The following is a 21,348-nucleotide window of genomic DNA, read 5'->3' on the forward strand; positions in this document are numbered from 1 at the left end:
AATCGACTGTGAAAAGCATCGCAGCTTTACTCAATCCTGCCCTCACTTGCTGTGCACATACTTGCACTTTCCAGCGAGGGGCACTGACTACTGCTTAGTGCATGGATCCCATTTCAAGCTACATCAGCCAAGGCTCAGTGGGTAGCACTCTGTGTCACAAAGCTTCTGAGTCACAAAGCTGTGGGTTCAAGTCCCACTCCAGAGACTTGAGCTCATATTCTAGGAAACTCCAGTGTTGCTTTGAGGAGGTGCTGCCTTTTGGGTGAGATGTTAAAGTGAGGCCTTGTCTGCACTCTCAGGTGGATGTAAACTATCCCATGGCACCATTTTGAAGAAGAGAGTTCTCCACAGTGTCCTCTGCTTTTGAATAGCCCATTTGTAAGAAGGAAGACCTGAGCCAGTGCTTACCCTCCTCAGTGTCTTCCCAGAGCTTAGCCCGTTTAAAGTGTTGTACAATGGCAAGCATACTGCCTCAATAATTCACAGTCGCTTAACTTACAACTTCTAAGCATCTTCTCCTTGAGCTGGGTAGCTTTGTAAAACTGGCAACACGTGTAGCGTGAAATCAAGTCAGCATTGGACATACAATTTCAGAAACAGGATCCATGCCCTATGGTGTGTCATCAGAACAGCAGTAGAAGTATTTGATCACACATTGAGAACCTTAAGAGGTGGCAGACCATACCTGAGGAGGTTATTTAAGAGGCTACAGTAGTGGCACAGGGTTGTTGACATAGCGGCTTGCACACAGGCATCAACACTCTCACCTCCAGCTCTCCACCCTACCCCCTCAGAAATTGCTGAAGAATTGCTGGTTGGACTTTGTGCCTGCAGTTCCCCAAGTGATGTGCTCCTGCTCACCTCAGTTGGACATCCAGGTGAGTTGGTGAAGGAAGAGGAAATATACAAGTCAAATCCTGCACTTGCTGCTTCCATGAAATTTGGGCAGATGGTTGAAGCAGCATCATGGGAACTCCTGCCCCACCTTTAGCCTAAAAACACTGGTGCTGACAACACCTGAAATGAATCATAGACTTTTACAAAACACTTTGACCTAATAATCCCATTCTGCTCCCCTTTCTCCATATCCCTGAAATATTTCTTTTTCAGGTATTTATCCAATTCACTTTTGAAAGTTACCATTGAATCTGCTTCCACTGTCCTTTGAAGCAGCATGTTCCAGATCATCATAACTCACTAAATAAAACAAACCAATCTCCCCATCTTCCCTCTAGTTCATGTTCCAGATCATCATAACTCACTAAATAAAACAAACCAATCTCCCCACCTTCCCTCAAGTTCTTTTGCCAGTTATTTTAAGTCTATGTCTTCTGATTACCTCCCCTCCAGCCAGTAGGAAACTTTTCTCCCTGTCTACCTTGTCGTTTTGGAGAATAATAAGAGAAGACTTTTTTCCTTACAGGGACAGGTAGTTTTAAAACCCGAAATCCACGTCAGGGCTTAGCTCAAAGCAACATTCTCTGCCTTGTCAACTGTGGGACTCCAGCCCCCACAGCTCTTAATGTGCAACAATGGGAAGTAAAGAAAATTGGGGCACAGTAGTCAGGGGTCTCTGTTTGAACATTGCTTCACCGGGATCCCAATCTTCAAGATAACAGTGCAAAATAAAAGCTTCTAACTGTTATAGAGCCTGCCAGAGGGGCACTCAGAGCCAGCTCATAGTGAATAGAGACAGATAGAGAAAAGAAACTGCACACTCAGAACCATTGAGAGAAAACTGGCATGGAAAAGATTAATGTCATCATGAGGTAATTGGGTACCATTCTTAAATTAGCATTAAAAGCATGCTATTGACACGGAATTTTACTCTATAACTGTTCCTTAACATTAGAGTTCTATTGACATCCCATATTCTGATCAGTGGATACATAGGGCAGACCACCCCATCCCTCAAAGATAGTAGATTATCCCTAATCAAAGAACAATAATGTTACTGAATGTGTCTTTTCTGTTGCAGGATGCTGCTTAAAGAGAGCAAGAGAGTGCACAATCATCTAACCGCCACACCGTGAGTAGAACCACAGCCATTAATTTTTTTCCCCACTTTTATTTCCCCCCCTCCCTCCCTCTAAAGGCACAGGCTCCTTCCTGAAATGTGTTCTGCAGGCTCATGCAGATTTCCAGAGCAATTGTTCATATGAGCGCTTTGGAAGTGAGAGTGTTAGCAGGTCACCCATCTACAGATCAGCGCAGCACTGATCGATCCTGTGTTGGTGCCTGTGTGTCAGTGCCTGTGTCTATTTTCCTATCAATTCTCTTTACCTGATCATGATTGTCTCAAGTCATGAAATGTATATGTGTATATAACTTGCATTTATGTAGCATCTTTAATGTAAGAAAGTATCCCAAGGCATTTCACATATGACAGAATCACACAGTGCAGAAGAGGCCCTTCGGCCCATTGAGTCTGCACCAACATGTGAGAAACACCTGACCTACTTACCTAATCCCATTTACCAGCACTTGGCCCATAGCCTTGAATGCTATGACATGCCAAGTGCTCATCCAGTTACTTTTTAAAGGATGTGAGGCAACCCGCCTCCACCACCCTCCCAGGCAGCGCATTCCAGACTTTTCCAGGTTTTTCCTCACATCCCCCCTAAACCTCCTGCCCCTCACCTTGAACTTATGACCCCTTGTGACTGACCCTTCAACTAAGGGGAACAGCTGCTCCCCGTCCATGCCCCTCATAATCTTGTACACCTCGATCAGGTCGCCCCTCAGTCTTCTCTGCTCCAATGAAAACAACCCAAGTCTATCCAACCTTTCTTCATAACTTAAATGTTTCATCCTAGGCAACATCCTGGTGAATATCCTCTGCACCCCCTCCAGTGCAATCACATCCTTCCTATAATGTGGCGACCAGAACTGCACACAGTACTCCAGCTGTGGCCTCATCAAGGTTCTATACAATTCCAACATGATCTCCCTACTTTTGTAATCTATGCCTCGATTGATAAAGGCAAGTGTCCCATATGCCTTTTTCAGCACCCCACTAACATGTCCCTCCACCATCTATGGACACACTCGCCAAGGTCCCTTTGTTCCTCAGAACTTCCTAGTGTCATGCCGTTCATTGAATACTTCCTTGTCAAATTACTCCTTCCAAAGTGTATCACCTCACACTTTTCAGGGTTAAATTCCATCTGCCACTTATCTGCCCATTTGACCATCCCGTCTATACCTTCCTGTAGCCCAAGACACTTATCCTCACTGTTAACCACCTGGCCAATCTTTGTGTCATCCGCAAACTTACTAATCCCCCACATAGTCATTTATGTCATTTATATAAATGACAAATAATAAGGGACCCAGCACAGATCCCTGTGGCATGCCACTGGATACTGGCTTCCAGTCACTAAAGCATCCTTCTGTCATCACCCTCTGCCTCCTACAACTAAGCTAATTTTATCAAATTACCCTGTATCCCATGTGCATTTGCCGCCTTTATAAGTCTCCCATGTGGGACCTTGTCAAAGGCTTTGCTGAAATCCATATAAACTACATCAACTGCACTACACTCATCTACACACCTGGTCACCTCCTCAAAAACTTCAATCAAATTTGTTAGGCATGACCTCCCTCTGACAAAGCCATGCTGACTATCTCTGATCAAATCTTGCCTGTCCAAGTGGAGATAGATTCTCTGCTTCAGAATTTTCTCCAATAGTTTCCCTACCACTGACGTGAGACTCGCTGGCCTGTAGTTCCCTAGCTTATCTCTACAACTCTTCTTAAATAGCGGAACCACATTAGCTGTTCTCCAGTCCTCTGGCACCTCCCCCGTGGCCAGAGAGGAATTAAAAATTTGGGGCAAGAGCCCCCTGCAATCTCCTCCCTTGCCTCCCTCAGCAGTCTGGGACACAAATCATCCTGACCTGGAGATTTGTCCACTTTTAAGCCTGCCAACACCTCCAATACCTTGTGTCTCCCTATATCAGCTTGCTCAGGAACCTTGCAGTCTCTCTCCCTGAGTTCGATACCTTCATCCTCATTCTCTTGGGTGAAGATGGATGTGAAGTATTCATTCAACACTCTACTGATGTCCTCTGGTTCCACCCATAGATTGCCCCCTTGGTACCTAATGGGCCCTACTCTTTCCCTGGTTATCCTCTTCCCATTGATGTACTTATAGAATATCTTGGGATTTTCCCTACTTTTACCAGCCGGAGCTTTCTTATATCCCCTCTTTGCTCTCCTGATTGCTTTCTTAAGCTCCACCCTGCACTTTCTGTACTCCACTAATGCCTCTGCTGATTTGCTTCCCTTGTACCTGCTAAAAGCCTCTCTTTCCCTTCTTATCGTATCTTGAATATCTCTGGTCATCCATGGTTTTCTGGGCTTGTTACTCCTTCCTATCACCCTAGAGTGAACATGTTGAGCCTGTACCCTCCTCATTTCCTTTTTGAACTCTCCCCCCGCCCCCCACCCCACTGCTCCTCTGTAGATTTCCCCACAAGTAGCTGCTCCCAGTCTACCTTGGCCAGATCCTGCCTTATTTTACTGAAATCTGCTCTGCCCCAATCCAAAACATTTTTTTGCAACTTGTCAATTTCTTTGTCCATAATAAGCTTATAACATACATATGTGTGAAGGTAATATATATATAATTGTGTATTATGTATTTACATTTTGTCAAACTCACGATTTTTGACGACAATTTCATGTTAACTTTTGAAATTGAAACTGCCTATATAAACAGATGGAAATCTAATGTAATGGCATATTTCCAGGCTATGGCCACTGGACGCTCCCACATAAGTGGTTGCTTTGTCCAGCACCCCACTGGGCGCTGCATTACTTTCCAGGCCACTTGAAGACTCTTTCCACATTCATGCTGAAAGCTGCAAGACTGTGGCGATTGTACAGTGACTGGACAGTGTGATAAGGGGTGAAATCCCTCTTTTCTGAGAATGCTGCAGTAATTTCACAGGGTTGCACACTTTAACAAAGATTCAACTTTGTTCCAAAGAGTTAAACAGCATATTTGAACTCATTTGCATTAAAAAAAATGCTGGGATTTCATGTCCTTGAACAGTCTGTAAATAAATAACACCAGTTTGGCTGTTGAGTGGATGCTTTTGGAGCAAAGCTGACAGACCTTGGGGAGGATGCAGAGAATAATATCAGGAATGAGGAACTTCAAAAATGTGGAATAATTAGAGAATTTGTGATTGTTTACCTTGGAGCAGAGAAGATTAAGGAGAGATTTAATAGAAGTGTTCAGAATCAGGAGGGGTAATCAGTTAAATAAGAAACCCATTTCAACTGGTAAGAAGGGTCAGTAAGTAATCAGTGAATCGATCTTAAATAATTTGCACAAAGGACAGAGGTGAATTTTGTTTTTTTTTTACAGCAAGTTATCATCTGGAAAGTTAGTGGAGAAAGATTCAATAGTAACTTTCAAAAGGAACTGGATAAATACTTAAAAGAGGAGTGGGACCTGTTGGATTGGATAGCTCCAATTAAAAAACCAGTATAGGCATGATGGGCCGAAAGGCCGCCTCCTGTGCTGCATGATTCTACGGCAGTCAGAGTTCCTTTGACAGGAAGAGAATAGAATGGAGAGAACTGCACGGGGTGGGGGGTCTAATTCCAAAGTAAAATTTAGCTCCTGATTGTGTGGAGCACAGTTTTAGTCCCCTTCACAGTCCACCTTTTTTTCAATCCAGCTCTGATCAAGGCCAATTCCTTGCAGTTTTCCTATGAAAAGAGGATGAAATCTCTGAACTTAATCCCTGAAAACACTGGGAATAATTCCATGTGATGAAGATAGCACTGATTTATTCATTCACTGCCTACCAGCGTTACTGATTGATCAGCCTGATGTGCAGCAGTGCCCCATGTTCACAGTACGCAAATAGTTTGTTTTTATTGCCCAACTACCTTGCATTCAGCAACAGGGAGTTAACTGTTGTTCTGCTCCTCATTGTCTCAATAAATTGGGATTTTATTTTATTTTTTAAACGCTTTCATCTCCTCACTGATATTCTCCCCCCGCCCAAATGCCTGTCATTTTTTTTAAGTACGGGCTTAGACAGCAAATGGGGGCATGCTATTCGACTGTGGGGCAGCGCTGCCACTGACCAATCAAGGGCTTCCAGCAGGACTCACTCCAGACCCAGGACTTGATGACAAATTGTAATCTTATTACAGTTGCCCCAGCAGAGATCAGTTGACTGAGCCTGACCAAGGGTGAACCTTACAGTCCTCCTGGGGCAGCATGCACTGCACAAGCTCACTAAGTGCTTGGGGGTTTCTTCCACATTTCATTGCAGCTCTCATTTGATTGTTTTCCATCTCCCACAACACCCCTTGACCATTGTTGGTCATTAAATAGATAGATATTTGGTTTATTGAAAATCATCATGACTGCATGTGTTTAATTGTGATAATACAAATAAAACAAGTAATCATAATTCATAACAGTTATAGCAAATCATTGAAATAAACATAAGGTATAAGATAATAGAAGGATGGTACAATTATGATTTCAGTATACAAATAATTACAATACGTTGCAAAATGCAGCTCTCCTTAATTTACAGAATAAAAATGAAAGGCCTACTGCAGTCTGCATTTTGTATTAAAGCCCATAGATTATTTGTTGCCAGGTTGAGTTCATTAAATTCTCAATAATTTGCAAACTATGTATGAGTTTTACAAAGCAGGGGGATTAGGCTATCTCATAGCCTGTCCTTTCTATATCTTATTTGCAGAATTATATTTTTTCTCCTTAATTCCATCGCATTCCAAGTGAGTGAACATCTTAGTGCTCCTGATCACTGGTGCAGTCAGAGCCGAGTATTTATTCTGTGGTTGAGAGAAGATGCCTCTGAGTGATGACCTTGGACTTGTTATGATTGATAAACCAAACCCAGCTCCCTGTTTGCTGTTTCATCCATTCAAATGACCAATGGATCATTCCATGGAGCACTTCAATATAAAGCCTCAGATTGGATTAAGGTGTGCGATCAAAACTATTTCAATGTTGAGATACCTAGAACTTCAACAAAAAAACAAGTTAGCCAGTAAAGCAGTATAGCGGTCCCAGAACTGAGCTTGCTCGCCAGAGGTCATGAATTCAAATTCTGCTGTTGCAAACAGAGCTCAATAAATTTTCTGATCTGTGGGCTGGTACCAGAAAAAAATTATTAAAAGGGACTGTTGGATTATTGTAAGATCCCAACAGGCTCAATAATATGCTTAAGGGGAAGGAGCCTCCTTTTCTATCCATGCTGGCTTCCACCTGACTACAGTCCCCCATATCGTGATGTGGCCAGTAAACACCACCCAGTCGAGATCCACCACCGCTATCTTGTTAACATGGGCTGGGGAACAAGCACTGCCTTGCCAGTGCTACACCCTGAGAACGAATAATGGAATAAAAGGAACGCCCCCAATCTGAAATAAGAGTTGGAAGTGCACAGCAGGTCATTTAGCAAAGGAGCTTCTTCAAAACTGATCAAAAGACCCACCTAAACATAATTTGCTTTTCTCTTTTGGATGCTGACTGAGCTGCTGTACATTTTACATTTTTTAATTTGCAACCCCTTTTAAGCAACTCTCTTTAGGTTGCAAATAGTCGTTCAGTATCACAGACATGACCGGACAGCCTTGCTCGATAGTAAGCTAAAAAAAAAACGCTTGCTGGAATTGTGTAAGAGCAATGAGCTCTTGATATATATGATATATATATAGCCGTGATATATATGACAGGGTTTGTCCTCACGGTTTGCTATGTCCACATATGTATGGGCTGCCCAAGACACATACAAGTGAAGTCCTCTATGCCCCATCTTATCTATGACTGGTTCTGCACAACATGAATTGGCCCAATGGTTGGGTGAATTTCTACAACCAGTTTTGCCCAAGTTTTCCACATAGACAGTGAAGAACTCCTTCATATTTACGAAAGCCATACAAGACTTGCATATCGATAGCAATGCTGTGTCCATGTGCTCATTTGGCATGAGTAGCCCATTCACCAATGTTCCAAGGAAGCCGTAGATATTTGCGCTGCAGCACTATACCATGGCAATCTAGACCCGCCACCATTGCATGAATCCGTATTCATTGAACTTATGAACTTGGCAACTTCCACAGTTGAATTCAGTTTTAATGACATCATGTATGCCCAAATAGATGGTGTTGCCATGAGATCCCCTCTAGGCCCAGCTCTCTCTCTCAAACATCTTTGTTGGGTCGCATGAGAAACGTGTCTTTGATGGAATGACACCTAACTACCTACCCCTCGCATATTTCCGATATGTTAATGATACGTTCGCTTTATTTAAATCCGTAGCTGCATATAACAATTTCCTTACATGGGCTCCATCCTGCACTCAAAATTCACTATGAAATGGAGCAGTCAAATGAACTCCTCTTCCTTGACATACTAGTTGAGAAATCTGCCAGGGGATTCTCTGCCACGGTCTACCTTCACTGGTCAATATACAGATTGGTATTCTTACAGTTCCACACGCTATAAGATTGGTCGTATCAGCAACTTTGTAAATAAGACCTGAGCCATTTGCTCACCATGCGTGCTTGATGCTGGAATGGGGTGCATCAAAGACATCCTGGAAGATAATGGCTCCTCTGATCAGATGATTTCATGCTGTATATCATGCAAACTCATGAACGGGCCTAAGGCCGTCACTCTTGGCCCTGAAAAGTGCCCAGTCTACCTCCAGGTTACCCTGGAAGGGCAAGGTATCTCAAAAAATTTGAGCAACAGGTGAAGCTGGCTGTTTCACGCTGCTACAATGCAGTAGCAACACAAGTGGTATTCACCACTAACAGGATGGTGGAGTCAAGCCAAAAAGACGTGCCTTTTATCACACAAATGAGTAATGTGGTATAAGAATTTCAGTGCCAGTGTGATGCTGGGTATGTAGGATGTACATCCCAAAGACTGGCGGATTGTATCAAACAGCATGTCCCAGCCACTGTTCTTAAAGGGCAGGGTACAGACCGTACCCAACCAGCCCATTCTTGCAAAACTCAAAGGACAGTGTCTAACATTAGATGTGATTCTGCGATCGGACCACATTTGCTAAATAATCCTCAATGTGCTAAAAATTACACTGACAACCAATTTAAGATTGTCAGTCGGACTCACAGTGTGGTACATTTGCATGTACTGGAAGCTACATATATTAATACACAGGCCCCTATTCTTTGCAGACAGAACATGTGCTTGATTCAGCTAAACAAAATAAGTGACAGCCATTCAGTGATTCATTTCTCAGGGCAATGCCTTGACCAATCAGGGTCAAGCTGCCAGGTTTAAATTTCAAGCAATGCTTCACAGTTTACTATCAGTCACCATCAGTGGTGCATTCCCCATGCAACACCACTTGCCAACCAATCAGCACTCTTTTCACATGCAGTGTAAATTGTTGTTTTCCCCCTTATATCGGTATTCTTGCGGGTGTCCTGAAGAGTGCAAGACAAAAAACTTTGATATGTCTCTTTTTTCAGCAATACGCTTTAGGTTGTTGCAGCCAAGATTTCTTTATCTCACTGTCTTTTCTTTCCTAGGGCCAAGAAGAAGGTGATATTAGCCCCAAAGCCTAAAGTAAAGGTGAGTCTTTCCCTTTCCTCTTCTCCTCTTTTTCCCTCAAGTAAACATTGTTGGTTTATTTAAACTAGGTAACAACCAGAAAATGGAATGGAAGATATAGTGCCCTATCAGAAACACAGTGCTTTGGGAGCAGTGTTAACGCAGGCAAGCCTTGTGTTTCTTTGGCCTTGCTCAGTATATCTGTTGTGCCCCAGCCCCCTGCCTATACAGACTGAGACTCCTAATTACATTCCAGGAGTAGAGTGGAAGACCAGTCCAAACATAGCTTGTCTCAGCTGGTGCCTGTGGAGCAAGTTTATGACTGCAAAATGTGTCGCTAAAACTGAGGCCTAAGTAATTCACCCCCCTCCCCCACCTCTGCTCTTTTTCCCTCACACTGCCCCCCTTGCGCCCCCTTTCCCCCTTTTTCTGGAGTTTATCTATTGTGTAGGCAGATGATATTGCTGTTTAGGTGGGATGTGAGGTGATCTGACAGCTGTTACAATTCCTCACTCTTAATTATTTTTTCACTTTTCCTTTAAATAGGACTCAAGCCCCAAGAAAGAGCAGAAGCTCACTACTGCAGGCAGCACTGGTCTGAAAGTGCTGCCTATGAGTAACGTCACGCCTATCAGCATCTCAAGGTCCAGTTGTAATCAAAACCGGGAAACTATTTACCTGGACGACTCTCTGGATGAAGATCTGTCCCTTAAGCCCCCTTCCCTCGAATCGGTGTCGGATGCATTGTCTGTCTTCAACAATTCGGCCAAGATCGGCAGGATTGTAAATAACTCTGTTCCCCCTGCACCTCGACCTCAGCCTGTGGCGAAGGAAGATAAAAAGGCCATAGCCAAGGTCACACCTCTAGTACTTTCCCCAAAAGCAGCCTCCTTTTCCCCAAAGTCAGCCACGCCGTCACCGAAAGCAACTGCGCCCCAGCCAAAAGCAGTCTTGCCGTCTCCGAAAACAGTCGTGCCGTCCCCAAAAGCAGCCACGCCGTCTCCGAAACCAGGCACGCCGTCTCCGAAAGTGCCCACGCTCTCTCCTGTCCCTTTGACCTTCAGTCATTTATTTGGCCACAGTTCGGGCACCAAGAAGTCCCAGGAAGGGTCCCGACCAGGAATGACCAGCTTGATCGCCGGCTACACCACACCTTCGTCCCAGACACCCAAACCCCCCCCAGTGACTTGCACGGCCAAGCAGCACCAGCCAGGATTGCAGAGGCTGAGCCAGTCACAGGCCCACTCCGCCAAACAGCAATCCCAGTCCAGCATGCACCCCAACAGCCTCGTGTCACACCCCCAAATTTCTGCCATCAAAACGCACCAAAATCCGGTAGTAAAGTTGAACGCCTGTCCGCAGCACCTGCTCCCCAGTCATATGCCACAGTTGTCAGAGAAGTCGACTGCCTACCCGACGTCCTTTTCTCCCTCGGCCACCAGCAACACCCAGGTTTCTCACACTGCAGTGTCTCGGACCAGTTCCAGCCCGTCTACCTCTAGCGATTACACGCCCAAAGCCACAGTGCCCTCGAGCACCTCGGCCCAAGGCTTTAAACCTCCCTTCTCCATGGCTGGCCCGCTCAAGCCCACAGCCCCTTCAAGCACCGTGAACCAGAATGTGTCGACGGGGTCAAGTAGCCTGACCGGGACTCCAGCCAGCAGGCAAAGCAGTGGTAAACACTCCGGCAGCCCATCCGGCAGCAGGCAGTCGCCTTCCGGATCAACCGCTGGTCAGCAGCAGTCAGCAGCTCTTGTAAAAAAAACCTCAGTGCCTCAGAAACTGGCCAGCCCGCTGGGTGCCGGGACTCTTGGCAGAAGCACCACAGCCGGAACTGTCAGCCGTGGCAGCTTGAGCGTGAGCGGGGCGCCCGTCAGGAGCAGTGGGACTGTCGGTAGGAGTAGCGCCGCTGGGGCAGTGGGCATCGGCACCCCCAACCGCAGCACCACGAGCCCGAATGTCTCTGTCAGTCGGACTGGGTCTCTCAGCAATTCAGCTGCTAATAGGAGCAGCCCTAGCGGAACTGTCAGTAGGACTAATGTGAGTGGGGGGCCGGGAAGTGGTGCTCAGGTTGCTATAAAAATGCTGCCCTCCCTACACAGGCCCCCCTCTGGCTCAGGATCATCAACTGGTATCCAGGTAACTACTTGCTGAAATTATTGCTCTCTATGTTCCCATGTTTTAATAGACTTTTGGCGGGGAAAACAGGTTTCTCTCAAGCGGGCTGGAATAGGAAAGTGGGAAAGTGATGCTCCACTTGCTCAGAGTCTTGGTTAGATGCCATTTGCGTTACTGTAAGTGGACTGATTGCCCTGTTTCAATTTTCCTATGTTATCTTTAGTTTTGGACACCAAACCTCAGGAACAATAATTTGGCTTTGGGAAGGGAAAGGCACAAAAAGGGTGGAGTTTTTCACAGAGAACTTTGATAGGCTATTGTGTGCTTTGCCTCCTGAACCCCATATTCTGCCCCAAACCCCTCATGTGAGAACTTTCCTCTCAGGGCAAAATCTCGACTCTCATTCCTTCCCACGATGCCACGACCATAGCTGCATTTTCCAAAACAACAATTATCTTGATTCAATGAGATGTGGCCAAGCAATCTCCAATACCTGACCCCAGTGACCGTTCATCAAGCTGAGCCTGACGGTATGTGCGGACTATTAGACCCCGATAGGCATCACAGCCAAGTGTTTCATGTCATTTCTTGATGCACATGCACCAACTTCACAGCAGAATCAGAGGCAGGTTGATAGCAACCTGGCCAGTTATTTTTAACTCCTTTGTCTTCCTCTGGTGCAGTGCCCCAAGGCGTGGACTGTATCAACTAAATCCCTGATCCTCTTCTCTGGGCTCTCTACTGTTTGTGAAATTCAGTGCTGCACCGCATTGAGTATAGGTCCCCAGAACAATAAACAGAGCTAGACAGAGAAGCACTGTACAAGAGGTGCAAATGCATAATTTCCAACATTTGATAATTGTTGAATTGCTCCTCACTAAGTGGAGTTTTATAAGGCTGTTGTAACCTTTGTTTCTATAGTATTAGAAGATCCCTTCTCTGTTACTAGTTGGTCTTAGGAGGGTTTACAAGTAACCCCCCACTGTGCATTTAATTAATACATTGGGTGTTGTTGCATGTACTGGCTGGAGATATTCTTGTTCATCAACCTTAGGGACACAAATAAAGATTTTCATTAAATGGTACTTCCCAACACCCTCCAGACAGCCCAAAGCATTTACAACCAATGAAATGTCGTCTTTAGACATTTTCAAGGCATCATCACTTTTGTAGGTAACACAGCAGGCAGTTTTCTCTCAGAAAGATCCCACAAACGTGATTTTCAAATGTATTCATTCACGAGATGTGCAGACAAAGCCAGCATTTATTGCCCAATCCACATTGCCTTTGAGAAGCTGGTGGTAAGTTGCCTTCTTGAATTGCTGCAGTCCATGTGGTGCAGGTACACCCACAGTGCTGTTACAGAGGGAGTTTCAGGACTTTGATCCACAACAATAAAGAAACAGCGATATAATACCAAGTTAGGGTGGCATGGGACTTGGGGGGGAAAATTGTAGGCGGTGATGTTCCAATGTGTCTGCTGGCCGTGCCCTTCTAGGTGATAGAGGTTCCATGTTTGGAATGTGCTGTCGAAAAAGTCTTCATGAGTTGCTGCCGTGCACCTTGTAAAATGGTACTCGCAGCAACCGCTGTGCGTCGGTGGTGGAGGGAGTTAATGTTGGTTGACGAGTTGCAGATCAACTGGGCTGCTTTGCCCTGGATGGTGTCGAACTTCTTCGGTGTTGTTGGAGCTGCACTCATCCGGGCAAGTGGAGAGTATTCCATCACATTCCTGACTTGTGCCTTGTAGATGGACAGGCTTTGGGGAGTCAGCAAGTGAATTATTCACCACAGAATTCCCAGCCTCTGACCTACTCTTACTCTTAACAGCATTTTATGGCTTGTCCATAAAATTTCAGTGATCCCCAGGATGTTGATGGTGGATTCAACAATGAAAATGCCATTGAATGTCATGGGGAGGTGCTAGACTGCCTCTTGTTGGAGATGGTCATTGCCTGGCATAACCATTACTTGCCACTTATCACCCCAAACCTGAATATTGCCCAGGCCTTGCTGTATGCAACCACATACTGCTTCATTATCTGAGGAATTGTGAATGGATCTGATCACTGCGCAATCATCAGCAAACTTTCCCACTTGGTGGGGGAGGGAGGACCAGGAGCAGAGTTACTCCTGGGCTGAGTATTGGATAGTTGTTATGCTTCTCCCAGTGACTGCCACAGATTGGCTGGACTGCAGCCCTGTTAATAGGCGGTTCACTGACAAACCCAGCAACAGAGTGAGAAATTGAATTGAGGAGACAGGATGTCTCCCTTTCACAGAAAATTTGCTTTCACTTTTTAAATATTTTTTAAAAACTATTTCGGTTATGCGATTTCTTTTCTCTCCACAATTTTCCATTCCATTTTTGTCTTGTATGGCACCTATTCATACTTATGTCTTACCCTGAAGGCTCTGCAGTTGGCCTTAATTTTCTGCTTCTGATCTGGTTGATCACACCATCCACTTCTCCACCCTCACCCAGCTGGGTGGGACTGCACCCACCTGGTTCCATTGTTATCTATGCAGAGAATACCTAGAATCACCGGCAATGATTTCTGTTCCGACTCGAGTACCATTGCCTCTGGTGTGTGTGTGTGTGTGTGTGTGCCTCCGAGGATCTGTACTTGACCACTTTTTTTTACAGCTACATGCTATCCCTTGGCGCCATCATCTGAAAGCACAGTGTTAGTTTTCACATATACGCTGACGGCACCAAGTTCTACCTCACCACTTGACCTAACCCCACTGTCTCTAAATCTTCAGACTATTTATCTGATATCCAATACTGGATGAGCAGAAATTTCCTCCAAATAAACAATGAGAAAACTGAAGCCATTGACTTTGGTTCTTGCCACAAACTTTGTTCCCTGGCCATTGACTACATTACCTTCCCTGGTAATCACCTTGAGGCTGAACGAGACTGTTTGCAACCTTGGCGTTATCTTTGACCCCAAGATAAGCTTCTGACTACACACCCATGCCGTCACTGGGACTGTGTACTTCCACTCATGTAATATTACCTGCCTCAGCTCATCTGCTGCTGAGACCCTCATGCATGCCTTTCTTACCTCTTGACTTGACTATGCCAACGAACTCCTGGCCAATCTCCCATATTCTATCCTTTGTTAACAGGAGGTCATCCAAAACTGTGCTGCCTCAACTCGCACCATGTCCTGTTCCCCTAACATCCCTATGCCCGCTGATCTGTGTTGGCTCCAGATCAAGCAACATCTTGAAAACAAGGCTGAGAATTTTAAAATCAAATCTCTCCATAGCCTCACCCTCCCTACCTCTGTAATCATCTCCAGCCCCAAAACTCTCCCTGATATCCACGCTCTTGCAATCCTGCCTCTTGAGCATCCCTGATTTTAATCACTCCACATTAGCAACTGTGCTTTCAGCTTCCAAGACCCTAAGCTTTGGAATTCCCTTCCTAAACTCTCTGCCTCTCTCTCTCTCCTCCTTCAGGATGCTCCTTAAAACCTACATTTTTGACCAAGCTTTTGGCCAATTACCCTAGTATCTTCCGATGTGTGTGTGTCACATTTTGTTTGATAATGCTCCTGTGAAGCACCTTGGGACGTTTTACTACATAAGTACAAGTTGTTGTTGTTGTTCCAGGCAACTGCTGGATCGACCTTATTGGCAAACACGTCACCTCTGACTCTAATGACATCGCCCCTGAATGTAACGAATCTGAACGCTACGTCAGCGTCTCTGAACTCGGCAGCAGCGTTCAGCATGTTGGGCGGTCTTGTTCCCGTTTCCCTGCCCTTCCAGCTCCCGCTCAACCTGCTCAGCTTCGCTTCAGAATCGGATGTCTCCACCACTGCGCCTACTGGATCTACCTCAGTCACGTTCCAGCACAACTTAACGCAAAGTAAGTCCTCGGGATTGGAGGGATGAGGGGGCCTGGTTTTGGGGATGCAGGGAACCTGTCACAGACACGTGGATGAGCCAGAGGGGCACTGAGATCAGACATTGTCATGCAGGTGGCGAGGTGCCTGAGCGGCTCTCCTGCCCTGTTCTAAGTCATATGTCCGCTCTTGAATAGGTAGTCATGGTGCTTGGCTCGGAGAAGGTTCTGAAGAGAGAGAAAGCAATGGGTTTTAAAAAAGAGTTTGCTGGATGACAGGCTTGCTGTTCCATACCCAATGTTGCCTCATCTTCGTTGGGTTCCTACAGTAAACGTTGGCCTCCTAAACCTGCAACCTTCAGCCACTAGAAGGGCAAGGGCAGCAAATGAGTGGGAATAGTATCGCCTCCAAGTTTTTTTTACATATTCATTCATGGGATGTGGACATTGCTGACAAGACCAGCATTTGTTGCCCATCCCTAATTGCCCTTGATCTGGATGGCCTGCTAGGCCATTTCAGAGGGCAGTTAAGAATCAACCACATTGCTGTGGGCCTGGAGTTGCATGGAGGCCAGACTGGATAAGGATGTCAGATGTCCTTCCCGAAAGGACATTAGTGAACCAGATGGGTTTTTACGGCAATCGGTGATAATTGTCATGGCCACCATTACTGGGACTAGCTTTAGAATTCCAGATTTATTACTTGAATTTAAGTTCCATCAGCTGCTGTGGTGGGATTTGAACCCGTGCCCCCAGAGCATTAGCCTGGGTCTCTGGATTACTAGTCCAGAGGCATCACCACTGCACCACCATCTCCCCATCATCCCAATGTGTCACCGTTACTGAGTAAAGTCCTGGAACTCCCTCCCCAACAAGACTGTGGGAGGCTGTTTACCATACGGAATGTAGCAGATCACGAAGGTGGCTCACCACCGCCATCTCAAGGGCAATTAGTGATGGACAATAAATGCCAACCTTGCCAACTAGCCCATATCCTGTGAATTAATATATACTTGTAAAATCTGGGGTGATGTCTGAAGGCTCCAGATAGCCTCAGTACAGTGTGGGGAGTGGGAGCACAGTGTGGGAAATAAAACTCTCACCCACCAGGACTGTGGTAGATGTGGAACAAACATAAAAGGTAATGATTTGGTTTCAATCAACCCATTCTGTAAGGAAATGAATTGATGTGTATTGGGAAGGGAGAGTTGAGGCTCATAGAATGGTTCCGGTACAGAAGAAGGCCATTTGGCCTGTCGTCTTTGTACTAGCTCTCTGCAAGAGCAACCCAGTTAGTCCCACTCCCCCTGTCTTTTCCCCTTAGCCCTGCGCATCTTTTCTCTTCAGATAATTATCCAATTCCCTTTTGAAAACCACAATTGAATCTACCTCCACCACACTCTCAGATTAAGAGTCTTGTTTCAGTTGTCTTATAAACAAGAATTGTGGAAAATCCTTGTTTCCCAAACTAGGTGCTGAAGGGTGCAGTCGAGGGGTTGGGGGTAGTCCATGATAGAATGATGGAGGCGTAAGTTTGATAAGCTGAATGTTTGTTTACACTGGGCTTACTCACGTTTCAACAGCGCGCAGTATCAAGTCGGCTGTCTTTATAACAGAGACTGACCGGAGGGTTTTCATTGTCAGTGTGCTGAGGCACACTGCTCACTGGCCTGTGCTCAATGCCATGGAATGAGAGGATGCAGATCCACTGACCTGCTACACCCCATTTCTGAATTGGGCTGGGCTGAGCCAGTAGTCACCGAGAGGAGGTTCAGGGAAGGGGTGGGGGGGTGTTTCCTGGGCAGCAGCTTGCGCGCATACAGTCTGAGAGCAGTAGCCCCTATACAGCACCCTTGTAGGAAGAGTCTGACAGACTGACAAAAGGATACAAGTGTGACATGCAAATTTGTACAAAACTACTTTCCACCAGTCCCCCTGGGGCCTGAATGATGTGGAAGCCCAGTTACCTCAAAATAATCATAAAGCCATCAAAAAATACTGTTAGCACGCCTGTAAAAGCATCCTAAAAACTGTGAAAGTACTGCCATTTTGTTCCCGATGGTTCGCTATTTGTATATAACATCAGCGACATCCCAGTTTCAGGATCAAGTCTCTCACTTCTTCCAACAAAGTTAAAGTTCCCTTCACTCAGTTTCCTCCCAAAAGCAGTGACGCACACTGGGTGCGGGTTCTGTGGGTGCCCAATATACTGAGTGGCCTAGACAGTGCATAGTAACAGGCTATTCGACTATGGGGCCATCAGAGCCAATCCCACTCACCTGACATTAAGAAAGATTTGCATTTATACAGAGCTTCTCACAGTCTTACCATGTTCCAAAGCACTTTGCAACCAATGAACCAACATTTTGAAGTGTAGTCAGCGTTGTTATGTAGGGAAACATGGCAGCCAGTTTGTACACAGCAAGCTCCCACAAGCAGCAAAACGTGAAGAGCTCACTCAAAAGACCGCATGCCTCCTTGACACTCTGTTAACTCAACGTTATTACAATTACACAGCTCTTGAGTCTCTGTTACTACAAGCTGAAATAATATTTTTTTTTTATTAAGATCTTCATTTCACACTGGAGGCTTCAACCCTTCCACATCCAACAACCTGCTCTGAAAACTCTGCTCACGTTTTGACGACTGAGATTATCCACAACATTCTAAAACAATCAGCAACAATCTAAATAATACAACTCAAAACTTTCTTTAAAAAAGCCAATTCGCCCAACGTTAACGGATCCTTTAAAAGAATTCCAGGAACCAGATCTGCATCTTTGCCAAAAACTAATCAGCTCTTCCTTGTACCACACCCTATCTGTGTACCAAGTTTCATTGAAATGCGCACATTAGTTTTTGAGATTTATTGTTTACAGACAAACAAACAGAGGTGAAAACATTACCTCTGCTCACCTTCAGTAGCAGAGGTAATTAAATAAATGAATTGAGTAACCTGTTTTAGGTTTTGGTTGAGGGTCCAGTGTTGGCCAGGAACCGGAGAGAACTTCCTCCTCTTCAGAGTAGTGCCATGGGATCTTCTCCATCCACCCAAGAGGGCAGACAGGGCCCAGTCTGATGTCTCATCTGACAGACGGCATCTCTGACAGTGCAACATTCCCTCAGTACGGCACTGAAATTCCAGTCTAGATTTTGGGTTCATGCTCCACAGTGGAAATTGAACTCTCAATCTTCTGACTCAGGTGAGAGTGCTACCCACTGACCCATGGTTGACACTTGAGACTTTCCAGTGTGATCTCTGGGTTAATGTTACAGGGTCTAGCCTCCCCCACCACCCACTCACCTCTGGTTGAAGACCCAACCACCTTGTTAATGGAGATCAACAAACTGAATACAAGCTGGGGATTTAAGGCTCACAAGCACATTGTGCAATGGGTTTACCTCCTGAACTAACTTGGGGTGTAGATGGGAACGTGCTAATAATTTATAAACTATGTTTAACCAACAACTACAACCATTCTTCATGCCTGGTGTTTAGGAGGTTGCTATGTTTATTGCAGTTTGAGTTCTTGATGAAGTAACAGAGAGGGTTGGCAAGGGTAACTGATGGTGTATATATGGACTTTGATGAAAGCGTCAAATAATAGACTCATTAGCAAAAGTGAAGCCCATTGAGTAAAATGGGCAGTGGCAGCATGGGTATAAAATTGGTTAAGGGACTAGAAAGCAGAGTCACGGTGAATGGTTGGTTTGCAAACTGGAGGGAAGTATATAGCAGCCCCCTCCAGGAGTAAATATCAGGACCACTGCTATTTTTGAGAGATATTAATAACCTAGACTTGACTGTACAAGGCATAATTTCAAAGCTTTCTGATGGCACAAAACTCAGGAATATAAAAAAAAATAGTGATGAGGTTTGTAGCAGATTTCAGGAGGACATGGACTGGTGAAATGAGCAAACTCGAGGATGATGGAATGTAAAAATGGTTATTGGCCGCACTCTGTAAAGTGATGCATTTTGGTAAGAAGAATGAGAGGAAGCAATCCTCTTTAATGGCTTTAAAACAATTTAAATGGTTGAAGAACAGAGACTTGGGGGTTCACATACACAAATGTTTGAAGGTGGCAAGGCAAGTTAAGAAGGCTTTAAAAATATTATAGAAGGTGCCTGGCTTCATAGAGACTTGGCATAACTTCCTTGGTTTTGTATTCTAAACCTTTGTAAGTTGCTGCTTGTGCCTCAGCTAGAGTATTGTGTTCAGTTTTGAAAGGATGGTCAAGCCTTTGGAGAGGCTGCTGAGGAAATTTACTAGATTGATATTAGGGATGAGGGAGTTCAGTGAAGTGAAGAGACTGGAGAGGCTAAAATTGTTATCCTTAAGATTAGAAAAGATGAGAGGATATTTAATACAGATGTTCAAAATCACGAGAAGTTTTGCCAGAAAGAATAAGGAGAAACTGTTTGCCCTGGCAGGACAGTTGGTAACGTAAGGACATGGGCTTTTTGGCAAAAGACATGGGGGGATGGAATTTCTTTTTTGCAGTAAGTTCTGATGATCTAAAATGCACTGGCTGACAAGGTGGTAGAATTAAATTTAATAATAACTTACAAAAAGGGAATTAGATTAATACTTGAAAAGGAGAAATTTGCATGACTTTGGGGGAAAAAGGAGGAGAGTGGGACTAATTTGTAGCTTTTTCAAAGAGATGGCTCCAGGCTTAATGCTTTGCACGGCCTTCGGTGCTGTATGATTCTCTGATTCTACGGGTTTATCACTCCCTGAAGACCTGTGCTAGCAAGATATGGAAGCCTGGCTCTCCTAAAAAGGAGATGGACGGGCTGTTCAACCTCTCAATTTTCTCCCTCTTCCTGACAGGTATTTTGAAAGGTTTGCAGTCTGGTTCTACACAGCTTTCCCGATCAAGTGTGCCAGCCCACTTACAACAGGCCTACACAGGTACCATTCTGTTTGTACACATGCCATGCATAGTGATTTTGAGTGTTTTATTGGGCCAATGCAGCAGTATCTGCTGCTTGATAAACAAGTTATGGATCAATCTCCAGAATTATTCCTTTCAGTCTAGTATTTGGGTTTCACTGCAATGTGGGTGGTGGAGAATGATGACTTTAAGTTTCTCAACCATTGTACCAAGAACTGCATTAGAATCAGCATCTTACCCAAAAACTACTCTGTGAACTGCTGCATCACAAGAGTGCCTGGAGACTCCCAAGCAAGTATTGATACAGCCCCGGGGCCAACACCCACAATCCAATGGACAGAGTTGGGCAGCCATTAATGCTGAGCAACAGAAACGGCCTTTCACCAACAGTCAGATACCAAAATCTGATAATGCGAGCTTTATACTTGTACTCAGGATATGGGACATTTAACACCCATCCCTAGTAGCAGTGAACTGGCTGATTTGCTGGGCTATTTCAGAAGGCATGAAGGGTCATTCATGTAATGTGGGATTGCAAAAGCAGTAGTGAATATATTAAACTGGAATTAAAATGAGTTATTTAACTTAGTTCCACATATTGCCGTAGTGAGATTTGAACCCGGAGCCTCTGGCTGTTTAATGCAGTGCAACAACTGTGATATTTGATACCCTGTCACGGCTTCCTTTGATGCTTTTTAAAATTCATTCATGGGACGTGGGCGTAACTGGCTAGGCCAGCATTTATTGTCCACCCCTAGTTGCCCTTGAGAAGGTGGTGGTGAGCCGCTGCCTTGGACCACCGCAGCCCATGTGGCGTCGGTTCACCCACAGTGCTGTTAGGGAGTGAGTTCCAGGAGTTTAGATGCTGCTAAGTCCTGTC

At 45.0% G+C, this 21,348-nt stretch overlaps 1 protein-coding gene across 2 annotated transcripts in view; it reads left to right on the forward strand.

The window, feature by feature from the left end:
* LOC144669571 (ubinuclein-2-like) overlaps positions 1-21,348 on the forward strand; it is a 78,414-nt gene that overhangs the window by 49,251 nt on the left and 7,815 nt on the right. For both annotated transcript variants that reach the window (XM_078532067.1, XM_078532068.1), the window contains 5 exons: positions 1,979-2,029; positions 9,568-9,610; positions 10,136-11,728; positions 15,332-15,590; positions 20,405-20,485. In XM_078532067.1, coding sequence (XP_078388193.1) covers positions 1,979-2,029; positions 9,568-9,610; positions 10,136-11,728; positions 15,332-15,590; positions 20,405-20,485 — 2,027 coding nt within the window. The remainder of the gene's footprint in view (positions 1-1,978; positions 2,030-9,567; positions 9,611-10,135; positions 11,729-15,331; positions 15,591-20,404; positions 20,486-21,348) is intronic.

This window comes from Cetorhinus maximus, chromosome 29, assembly GCF_964194155.1.
Source record: "Cetorhinus maximus chromosome 29, sCetMax3.hap1.1, whole genome shotgun sequence".
NCBI classification, from domain to species: Eukaryota; Metazoa; Chordata; class Chondrichthyes; order Lamniformes; family Cetorhinidae; genus Cetorhinus; species Cetorhinus maximus.